General features: G+C 53.6%; 1 protein-coding gene across 1 annotated transcript in view; it reads right to left on the reverse strand.

Moving 5' to 3' along the window:
- Positions 1-11,661, reverse strand: part of SIM2 (SIM bHLH transcription factor 2) — a 55,136-nt gene extending 43,475 nt beyond the window's left edge. Inside the window, exons 1-3 of the mRNA XM_013955269.2 lie at positions 11,472-11,661; positions 3,873-3,955; positions 693-782 (exon numbers count right to left, since the gene is read on the reverse strand). Of these exons, the coding sequence (XP_013810723.1) occupies positions 693-782; positions 3,873-3,955; positions 11,472-11,646 (348 nt within the window). The 5' untranslated portion in view covers positions 11,647-11,661. The remainder of the gene's footprint in view (positions 1-692; positions 783-3,872; positions 3,956-11,471) is intronic.
- Positions 11,662-11,911: the final 250 nt, after the last annotated feature.

Consider the following 11,911-nt stretch of genomic DNA (forward strand, 5'->3'; position numbering starts at 1 on the left):
ATAAATTCATGTCTTTTTGCCCATGTGCCTATCCCAAGAAGGCAAAAAATTAGAAATGTCCTTCCAAGAAAAAAAACAATAAAACCCCCTTATACTTCTTGTGCAGAACAGTAGTAAACTGAGTTTTATGAGTTCTATCACAACCATATAAAATGCTTTACTGAAAAGACCACTGAGCTGGAAAAACTCAGGAAAAATTACCCTGAATTCCATGTGAACACTCATAAATCTGCCCCCTTTTCTTTTTTTTCAAAAACACATTTACCATAAAACTCATGTTCCACATCAGATTTCCTCTCTATTTCATAGCAAGTCTCAGTATCTTACACCATCTAAAACATATAGACTTGAATTCTAAACTTTATTTCAGATGTATAGCATTACCACACAGGCAACGGGTTTGGGTTTCAAGCTCAGAATATATCTGAAATTTGCAATATCGTATTATTTATTACCCTTCTTAAAGGTAATGGGGAGTAAGATACAATGAACAAGGAAAGATGTAAAGATGGTCATGAACTGGCTGAAGTAAAAGAAACTTGAGTATTTAAGTAAGGCCATTTATCAGAGAACAAAGTCAAAGCTTCAAATATCCCTAAAAGCCAATGAGTTTGTATATCCAGCAAGACACTCGCACAACTTCCAAATCTACTATCAATATTTAACAGATGGACAAAATATATCACTCATACCTGCGATAAGCCAAGATGTACAGATGCTGTTTCTGAGATGTACATTATTTTGCCATCTGATGCTACCACAAAAACAAAGCCATCCAAAGTCTGTAAAAGAGAAATATGTAAGGTAAAAGAAAATACTGCTTAAACCTTTTACACTGAATTTTTTTTAAGTCTTTTGGAAGAAGGCTGTTATTCCACTTCAAGAGCAGCAAATACAGTATTTAAAAAAAAGAAATCTTTATCTGATACTGTTCCTACAAACACTATGACACACACACACATTGTGAAATCCAATTCATTTCCCTTACAGATGCTAGCTTTATTGCTTCACTTTAAGTTAACATTCTCCTGTTTATTCTGGTTATTTTAGTACTTAACACAAATCCTGAGCTATGTCGTACTTTTAGCGGAAAATCTAGTACTATGCAAGCTGTTTTTTATGGTGTAATTGGCAGACACAGCTTACCGCTATTTGCGATATATTTAATGATACTGTAAACAATGTTTTAAATTCTTCTGACTGTATTTTTATTGATGCATTTGTGAACAGAGGGCTGTCGCTATGTAACTATGTGAACTTACAGAGGATAAAAGAAAATAAAATAAATCAGCATGAGAAAAATTATCACACTTGAAGAGAGATATTTATACTCATAAAGCTATATTCCTGTAGTTTGTGACTCTAAACTAATGGTAGTATGTAATGCAGACTCAAGAGCCAGTCCTGTAAATTATTATTCATGGTAATATTGACCTGAATATTAGTTGTTTGGGTAAAAACAGAAGTTTATTTTTTATCATAAATCTTTCATAAAAGAAAAACAAATATGCTGGAAATGGTTCAGATTAGCCAAAACTGACCACAATTTGTACATACAAACTGCTAATTTGGGGTACCTTGATTCTTCAGTGCCCAAGTTTAGGCATTCTTTTAATAGCACCTGATTTTCTCGGCCAAAAATTTAAGTATCCAATATCTCTAACCAGTTTGGGAACCCTTGATCAATACATATATATAACAATCACTGGAAAATATATTTAGAATGGAAAAGTAATTTTTTAAGTACACAGATAAAACAAATGCCTACTTTAATTCACATTTTAAGTTACTGAACCAGGAGAGACTCAATAAAATTCTGTATGCTTCATGGTCTTACAGTGCTGCCCCAGTAAAAAAAATATCGCAAATTATTCTCTGGCCTACTAACGATTCTGCTGCATGTAATTGAAACCAGATTACTTTTTGCCTTTACTTTTTTTTGGGAGGGGGAACATAAATTAACTTTTGTAGCAGTATTAAAATGGGAAATAAATTATTGTATCCTTAAGCATAAGTTTCCTTCTAAACATCTTGCAATTGCCCTTCCCAGTACCATAATTAAATTGGGTTAATTCTTCCATTACTGTCTAGCTTAGAAGTCTCTAACTTATCTCTATAAAAAAACATACTGAAGCTGAAACTTTATATGTAAAGTTTCAGTCTAAGAACCCTTAAAAAAAGTTTACAGTAAATGTGCTGTTTTTATTAAAATGTTAAGCATTCCTAGTTCCAGAAATAACTGAACTGTAAAATTAGTATTACAGGTGATTAGCATGTAGTATTACTTAAGTTTGCAACTTCAGTTACTAACAGCTAACAGGAAGGAGCAAGTGTAACAATGATTTTTATGATATAACTACATATGTATTTTCAAGGTAGACCAATGATTTCTGAAAGAGCTGATCCAACACCAACTACTTATAATTCGAACTGTGTACTTCATAAGTTGAAATCCCTCCACGAGAAATGATTTTCAATTTTATCAGTATCCATTTATTTTATTCTATCAACAGAGCATGCTTCAAATCCTTCTACCAAAAGCGTGCTCTTGTTATTTAAGGAGGGCGGATGATATTTTGCAGGGTTGCTGTATCAAAAAACAAGCACGCCACCTCAAATCTCAAGTGGTTTCACACAGCTTCCCTAGTCCTGCCGTTGGTGTCGTTCTTCCTTTGCAGCTACTGACCTCCCTTGCAGCATGCAGCTGGCTGGAGCCCGAGGAGACTGGCAACCACCGGAGGGGCTACACTACCAAGGCGCTAGGGAGCGGGAAACCTGTACGTTTGATTATTCACTAAATACAGCCCCTGAAGCACTCCAAGCTCAGGTCGACAGTAGGCTGTCACGCCTCCGCGTCTCATCATTTTCAAAACAAACGCAAGGGCCCGGCCAAGGGTTGCCGCCGGGGCCAACGGCCGGGGCGCGAGGCAGGGAGGTTCCGCACGGCCAACGGCCGGGCTCGAGGAAGGGGGGCGCCGCGCGGCCAACGAATGCCACCGCCTGGCGGAGACAAACGTCGGTGGGGGTGGGGGGGAGCAGTCACAAACCCCGAACAGAGTTTCTTTTGAGCTTTTTATCCCCACCCGAGTGAACAGTTAAAACAACCTCAGTTCTATGACCAGAAGTTAACCTTCTACAATAAAAACGACCGTTAAATGATTACGGTTTACTAGGTCTTTAAAATCGGGGCACAAAAATCCTCGCTGTATTAAGTTCACATATAAAATATAGAGCTAAATGTAATTATTTTTTTTCTCTGGCTGGCATACATGCCCCAACTACGACTTCCTACATTCTCCTACGTGCTACACAGAGGGAACTCAGAAGAATTCCAGAGCAGATCAACGGGATCTCCAACAACTGTGTTTTCAGGTGCTAACGTAAATAGGAGATCTAATCCAGATGTTCGCCTCCTGCCTCTGCAGCCGTGTGCTCTTTTCAAGGTTTCCCCTACTGAATTATCGATGGAGAACTACGACCTCCGATGTCCTGAAGCACGCCGACAGCACCCCTCGGCCGTAAATACACCCCTGCCCGTCGCAGTCCCCCAGGGGCTGTTTGCGGGACCAAACGGCCATCCTGAGCAGCTCTGGTGCGTTTAGTTACCATCTTCACGCCTGGGCGATACTCTGCAGGCACGTAAGATTAGTGCCACAGCGGGCTGTTGTTTCTGCTGATATCAAAGGCGAAAAAATTTAAGCGATTGGTGTCTCGATTTTTCCTTCCCTCCTGGGCGGTTTGAGGCTCCGGATTAAAAGAAAGAGGCTCCTCTAAACAGTCCGGGGGAGAGGGAGGAGGTGGGAAGGTGAACCGCACCGAAACAAAAGATTTCCGACGCGCAGCGCGTACGAGGGGAGGAAGGCGTCCACTACCTGAAGCAAATGGGATCCGAGCTCCTTGGCCACGTTATCCAAGGGCCCTATCCTGCTCGGCTGTCCCCAGGCGTCGCCCAGACCTGCAAGGGAACCAAGGGGCTGGTTAGACAGGGAAGCGGGGCACTGAGGGAGCCCGGCCCGCCCGCCGCCCCCGCGGGGCTGCTCCGCGCCGCGAGACCTGGTGCCCGCCGCCCCACCGCCCGCCTTCTCTGCGGGGGAGCGGCCGGGGCAGGCTCCCTTTTACACACGCACACACGCACACAATTTTGAAGGAAATGTCCCCTTTGCTGGAAATCCCGCTGAGGGTATTCCCACAAGCACGCTTGCGCTGTCCCCGGGGAGCTGCGGGCCCCTCCGCGTCCTGCCGGCACCGAGCCCGCCCTCCCCGTTCCCCTGGGTACGGCGTTGGGCACGGCGAAAGGGTTTCGATGGGCTTGGGGTTTCGGGGGGGGGGGATCTGGGCTTTTTTTTTTTTTAATTCCTCCACGCAAACAAGTCGTGCATCAGCTTCCCCACCACTGCCTGCAGCGTTTCACGTACGCGCACACGCGCGCAATGGGCGCGCACAGGCGCGCAACAGGCACACAGCCCAGCGCCCTTGAGCCCGGGCCGCCTTTTCCTGCCGCTGCTGACGGGGCAAACTTATGTGCAGCCGTGAAATCAAGCGCCGTGTTTTTCTCCCCTGCGCCCTCGCACCGTCCAGGCGCTTGTTAAGCGGCAAGCGTGCAGGGGCGAAGGCCGCTGCAGGGCGAGCCCCGTTCGACTCCGTTACGGACGGGAAAAGAGGTTGGCACCCAAACGGGAAGCGCTGTCCTAGGCTCCCGCGGAGGACAACACACCGCTCCGGAGCTTATTTGTCAAACGCTCGGCCTGAAGCCCCCCCGGATCGGCGTCTGCTTCGGCTGAGTGCCTGCAGGTAGCGCCGGTCTGGAAGCGACGGGCGCCTTTTCCCCTGCCCTCGCATCAGGTGTCCCTGGGGATCGCCAGTGCCTCCCGCCTTGCGCGCTGCGCACCCACTCGCGTCTGCCCTCGCCCCACGCCGGGGACCCACGGGGCAAGCACAGCGCGGTCTCCCCGTCCCCACGCCGGGAAACAGGGGCGGGTGCTCTGCAAACCCGCTGTCACGCTTTGGAAAGGACACCCTCCCTTCGCTAAAAGAAGTATTTGGTCGCGCACTGGGAAATGTGCTTTGAAGAGCCAAACGAAAAGTCGCACGTTTCTACCGCCGTTTCCCCCCTTCGCAGCCTGGAGAAGGCTCCTAAACTTCCAGGAATCCTTCAAAATGTTTTTTCTGCTGAAGTGCGCTTCCCCGCGGGTGGAAAGTTTAAGGGACCGCAGAGACACCCTGGGATCCTTTTCTCGAGACGGTGGCAAATGCAAACTATGTAGTTAGTCCCGATGCTGCGCGGTTTGCCCTTATTTCGGTTTCCTCATTGAAAGTGTCGAAACACGGGATTGTAACCCAACAAAGGGGGTTACTCATAACAATAGGTAAACTTTAAAAAAATCTTTTGATGTGTCCTGAAACGAGCCCTAATTTTCTGAAGGACGCAGCAGATTTATTCTTTAAGCCACTCGCAAAGAAGCTTTTCAAGAACAAATAGTGTCTCCGCTGCACCCGTGTGCAGCAACCTGCTCTGCCCTGTTCGTTACAGCTCTACAGGTACGGCTTCACAGCGTCGCCAAACATTTTTAAGACTCCTTTCTAACCCAGACTAAGAAATAAATACTTAGAGTCTCTTCCGCGGCTTTGTGCTCTTCGAAATTTAAAGTTGGATTTGCAATTGCAAACTCGTATCAAACGTAAACGCGTTGGGTGGATCAGGCTGACACTCGTCTAAGTTTATTTTAAAGCCGATGATTTTATCGTTTAATCCACCGGCAGATCATTTTAAAGGTGGAAACGAAACGAATAAAACCTTACATTCAGAGAAAGGACGACCGCACATTAACTTGTCTTCCTGGAGATTTGCAAATGCACGGCGTACGTCCTGTAAACATATTGGATGCAATAGACTCAAAAGAGTAACTCCTGCCCAGCCAGTAAATAATGCACATTTTCACTCGCTGCGCTGGAGCGAGGCCAAAAAGAGCTGCTCGTACAAAGTGGGCGCTTTGTAAATCGGTTAAACGCGGTGGCAGTTTGCTAGGGTGTCTCCGGCCGCGAAGGTGTCCCCGGCGGAGGAGGCCAGCAGGTCTCGGGCAGGGCTGTGAAAGCCGCGGGCTGCCGGGCGGCTCCTCCCGCAGGAAACGTCTCCGCTGCCCGGTCGCGGCACGAATTACCCGGCACACGGGCCCCGAGAGCCATTTCGCGGCGGGCAAGCGAGCAGCGGGCGCAGCCCCGTTTTTGCCGGCGCCCCCTCGTCGCAACCCCGAATGAGCCCCCCTCTCCCTGTTTGCCCTCCGTTTCGGGTGTCTGCATCGACCGCTCGTCCCGCCTGCGCCGGGACCGGTTTTTGCTGCGCCGGGAGGGCAGAAGGGGCCCCGCGGAATCGTTTCTGCTGCGCTGGGGAGGAAATAACGCTCCCTAATGGCACCCGGGCCCGCGGCTCCCCCGGGCGCTGGTCCTCTCCCTTCGCCTCGGACAACCGCGTCCCGACGGCAGAGAGGGGGTTTCGCAGGTAAATCCCGAAATACGTGCTCCTTTTACCACGGAAAGCCGTAGGGTTCCTCGTATAAATGCGTCCCCCTTCCTCCGGCAAGCCTGGGCGCAATTTCCCCCCTACCATCTTTTGACATCTCAGGCTGTTTTTCTGAGTGCTTTAGCATTCACTTTGTACCAGTTCCCAGTTTCCAGGGATGGGGGTGAGTTAAACTGTAATAAGATCTGGAAATATTTGGGAACAAATCCCACCTTTGCTCTCCAAATATATAAATTCGTACATAAACACTTTTGAAAGCCCGGTAGCTTTTCTGTTTGGGATTCTGCTAAAAGAATTACTTAGCGATGTATTACGTAAGTATCGGATTGCCCTGTAACTTGGAGTATTTCCTTTGTGCCTACTGTATTGTTTCCCGGCTCCCCCGGAGCGCACGGTCCCCCCGCGTTACTCAATAGCCATCATTCACTAGGAGCCCGGGTCAGCTACAAACGCCGGGATTTTCAGCGCTGCCTCTCCTGGGGGATTTTCCCCCAGCGCTGAGTAGCCTCCCTCGGCCAGGAGAGCAAAGGGAAAATGACGCGGGGGGACAGCGGGCTGCCCCGCCGGGGCCGGGGCCGGGGCCGGGGCCGGGGCCGGGGCCGGGGCCGGGGCCGGGGCCGGCGGGGATCCCGGCAGCCCGGGCAGCCTTTGCTCGGGGCGGGAGGCTCCCGCGCCGGGGCGGCTCCCTCCCGGGGAAGGAGCGGGGCTGCGTTAGTGCAGCCCCTCCGGGGATGCGCCGAGCCGCCCGCCGCCGGCTCCTGCTCCTCAGCGTCGCCGGCTGCAAAGGCGGCCCAGGGCTGGGCGCTGGGGGCGACAGGCGTAAAGACCAAAACTTTAATTAAAAAGAAACAACTCCCCCAAACAAGCGTAACCCCAAGAGGGAAACCACCCACAAAAACGCCCTCCAGCACATCGCGACAGGTCCAAACCCGGCTCTCACGCACGAGCCAGAAACACCCGGTCATGTTAAGGGGCCGGGAAGCAGGCGCCCGACAGGGGCAAGGATCCCGGGATGAGCCGCAGCGACAGCGGCAGGAACCCCGCTCCCGCCCCTCCGCCGCCGCCGCCGCCACCGGAACCGGCCTCCCGGCAGCCCCTAACGCCGCTTTTGTTTCAGCAACACCTTTAATGCCTCTGTTGGCGGTTATTGCAATAGACGCGCGGTTTCATGGAGCCGTCGGCTTGGGTTCTTTTTGTTGTTTGTTTGTTTGCTTTTTCAAATTCATTAATAAACCTCTTCTCGGTACATCTGAGAATTAGCTGAAATAGCTGCAATTTGCCTGGATTTTCTTAAAATATGCACTCACAATCTGCTTTTAAATAGCGACAGAAAACTGTGTGCTTCTTACTACTTCTGTTGTCTGCGTATTAGAATAAGGAACAGGTCTCAGAACTACTACTGATTCATTTTGTTCTGATTATTTTCTATAGTCAGCATTACCTTTCGGGTCATTTATTAATGAGCGCACTCCCGTCCGGTTTAATCATCTATAAATGTGCAGTTTTAAGTCAGTTTTGGAAACTGCGGCGGGTAGAGGATAGGTTCACAATTTAACCAGCTTGCCATAACCTGGTGGAAAGAGGGGTTCTTTCTAAACGCGATGTATTCTCGCGTCCCTTTCTTTCATTTGTTCATTTTTAGAAAAAAAAAAAAAAAAAAGAGACAGCCAAGAAAGAAGAAGAGAAAGTCCCGTGGTGTATTTTCTACAGTAATAAATGCCTTGGCAAAAAATCAAATCACAACAGAAGACCATCTTACAGAGACGGAGAGCGGAGGAGGCTATAGGTTGCTGTCTCCTGGACTCTAACTCATGAATCTGAAGGTCAGAGCAAAACCACATTGCAAAATGTATGATATCGGAGCACGAAATTATGCCTTCCAGGGCTTGCACTTTGAGGGAAGAAAGGAGCTACAACATAGATCTCCTTTCACTCTCACTTCTCTGAGCCTGGTCGGGCGCCTCCGCGGGGGGATCCGAGAGCTCTGTCCAAACCGTGCAAGTTTGGGAAAAACCTGGCCAGGGGGAGCAGGGGAAGACCTGTCTGAACCCATTTACAAGCCTTGTCGAAGCGCTGGGACCATCCTGGCCCAGACACCTCGCCGAGGGTCTCAAACTTCGCCGAAACTATGTGTCAGTGCGCTCTGGAAATAAAGGGGGGAAAAAAGAGCCATCCAGCGGGATTTTTAAAAGCGCAGCCCCCTCTCCCTCCCCCTCCAGTCTAGACAGAGCTGGAAGACAGTTTTATAGCTGGACAACGCTGCCGATCGCGCTGGCTGCGGCTACCCCGGGCCTAGCAGACGTGCAGCAGGTCTCCCGGGCTTGTGCCCCCACCGCGGCGGGCTGGGACAAGCAAAACCCGCTGCGCCCTGCGGCGCGGTGAGGGCCGCCGGCGGCGGACCGGGCCGCTGGCCGGGCCCGGGGGAACCCGCGGCGGCCGCCCCCTCGGGGACAGCTCCCACCGGCTCCCACCCGCGAAGGGCCGCGGGTGGCGGCGAGCTCTGTTTCGTGCCCACCTTTATTTCCAGCCCCCGCACCTGGGGCATGTTTCCCCCCCCCCCCAACCTCGGGACAACTTTGAGACCATGCCGGGCACCCTCGGAGGGGCGTTTTCCCCACATCTTTGCTGTCCCCAGAATTTAAATCACGGTGACGGGAAGACGCTGCCCGCCTGCCCCCCGCTCAGGGCCGATGTCTCCCAGTGCCCCGGAGGGGGCAGCTGGGCAGCGCTCCCGGGCTGTCGTACCCCCTCCCTCCTCTCCCGGTAAAGCCAGCTGGAAACCACCAGCCGGCTACAGGGGGAGAGGAGTCCCCCAACCCCCGCATACCCAAATCTCTAGGGAAAAACGCCGCCTCAGGGAGGGAGGGAGGTTACGGGTGATAACCGGGACCGTGTGCCGTCGGGCAGCCCCCCCGGCCGGCCCCAAACCCCTTCCTGCATCCGGCGGGGAGCGGGCACTGCCCGCGGCTGCCTCCCTCCGGCTCCCCCGCGGCTCTCCACTCCCCCGGGCACTAAACGCAGAGCTCGGGGCCGAAGGCGGTGGTTCCCCCAGCATGTCATCCGTGGACCCCAAGCTTTGGTTTTAAATGTATTTCCATCCGTACTTAAGACGATGAAAGATCAGGAATTCGCCCTACGCATTTAAACGTTGCTCTCAATAAGCAGAGTGTGCAGAAGCGCACGCCCGGCCTGTTTAAGGAAGACCGACACATAAAACACACCCGAGCTGCAGGTATAAACCTGCTCCCAGGGTCGGTTTGCTCCTGGGAAAAGGGGGGACATATTCAGCAGCATCTCGATATGCGCCACTTTTCCTCCCTCCTAAATCAAGGCTTTTCAGGGGCACGCTTCCGCGCGAGGGCTGCCGAGGGGGGCCCCGAAATTACGACGTGCCATTTCTCACCGGGAAATTTCCCGATGCGAGAAAATGGCTAGAAATTGCAGCAGAGCACCGCCTCACCCCGCGAGGTCAGCGGGCTTGGGGAGCCCGGGCCTTCCCTAGCACTGCCCATAATTGCTCCCGAAATTACTGAATTAGGTGGCCTTAACGGCAAGCTTGTCTCGGAGTTGGGGTGTTGTTTTTTTTTTTTTACCCCCCCCCCTTTTTTTTAATTCGCAGCCTTTTAATAAAGCTCCTTAGAAACCGCGACGCAGAGCAGACCTTCCACTCCGGAATTTGCTAATTCCTCCCCCCTCCCCCCCCCCGTGCCCGGAGGGGTCCAAACAAATCACAGAGCGGGCGAGCCGCGCTTTATTTAGCCACCGGCAGACATCCACCAGCACTTCATTTCACGTCGCCCATCAGTTTAGCGGCGGCACAAAAGAGGCGCGCTACCGACGGCTCCCCCCACCCGGGGGCCGGCTGGCTGCCTCCCTCCGCTCGGCGAAAGCAGCCCCCAAAGTGTGTCCTTTTGGGGGGGGGGGCGGTGGGCTCGCCGCCGGGCCCGGGGTGTATGTGCGAGGCTGGCCTGGGCGGGTGTTTTCCCCCAAATCCCAAGGGAAGGAGAGGGGGTTGCAGGCCTCACTGCTGCCTCTCTCCGTGCAGAGCTGCGGCAGAGACCGGCGCCCCCCGCACGGTCCCGGCCCCGGCCCCGGCCCCGGGAGGCAGCGGGTCCCGGGCCCGCTCGGGGCCCGGCCCGGCCCCAGGCGAAGGCGGCGGGGCCTCGCTACGAGGCGGCCGCGCGTCTTTCCCCAGTCCGCTGCCCTCCCCTCAACCCCCCCGGCCCACCCAGAATAGCCATAACCACCCCCCCTCCCCCCCCGGATGATTTTTGCCCGCGGCCGGGCCTGGACACCAGCAGCAGCGCCGGGCCGAAAGGCCCCTCCGGGGCCGGGGCTCCCGGGGCCGCGGCCGGGGCCCGGCGCGGGGCTGAGAGCCGGCCCGCTTTGGGACGGTCCCCCCCGAGGCGGGCAAAAAGCGGGGGAGCGAAGGGGCGCAAGCAACCAGGTGGCTCTGCCCCCCCCCCCCCCCCCCCGCCCCGGGCTGGCCGGCTGGTACCCGCCGTCAAACGCCGCCCGCGCCCGCCCCCCCGGGCCGCGGCTGGCCCCGCTCTGGCCCCGGCCCCGGGCCCGGCCCCGGTGGTGGTGGTGGTGGGGCGGGGGGCTCCTCTTCCTATGCGCCTTTAGGGCGAGCTGTTTTCGGCTCCAGGCCTCGCCAGACGCGACCGGCTCGTCACAGCCCGCCCTCCGCGGCCGCCCCCTAGCAAGCCCGCGGCCTAGGGGCTCTTCTGCACCCCAGGGCGGCTTTTCCCTCGCCCCTCATTTCCTACCGGAACCTACGGCGACCACCCCCCTTGCTCCCGGCTCCCCTCGCCCGGGATACGGGGGGGGGGATTTCGGGGTGTCCGGCCGCCCCCCCCCCCCGGCGCCTGCAGGGCTCCCCGTCCCCGTCCCCGTCTCCCCCGTCCGGGCCGGACGGAGGCGGGCGGCCGCCGGGGCACCGCGGGGTGGTTACCTTCGGGGAAGACGGCTCGCATTTTCAGGTAGCTGGTGGTGAGGCGGATGATGGACGCCTTGTCCAGCTGGGAGGTGATGGCCGAGGGCAGGGGCAGGAGTTTGGCCAGTTCGTAGAATTCTCCATTTTCTTTTTCCCGTCTAGTCTTTGCCGCGTTCTTGGATTTTTCCTTCATCGCGACTACTGCAAGGCGAAGATGACACTGGCATATTAGACCCGATTCTTCCGAATTGCAGGGGGCATGGATTTCGGCTTCAGAGTTAGTATTTTCGTTTAAGGAGGGGAGGGAGGGAGTTCACCCAAATCAAATCAAATAAAAAAAAAGGAGGGGGAGAAAAAAAAAGGAAAAAGGGAGGGGAAAAAAAAGCAAACCAACCAAACAAAAAAATAAACAACACCAACAGAAATGGTGCGAGGAGGGGGAAGGAGATCTCTGAGCC

The sequence above is a fragment of the Apteryx mantelli genome, chromosome 1 (assembly GCF_036417845.1).
Source record: "Apteryx mantelli isolate bAptMan1 chromosome 1, bAptMan1.hap1, whole genome shotgun sequence".
Lineage (NCBI taxonomy): Eukaryota > Metazoa > Chordata > Aves > Apterygiformes > Apterygidae > Apteryx > Apteryx mantelli.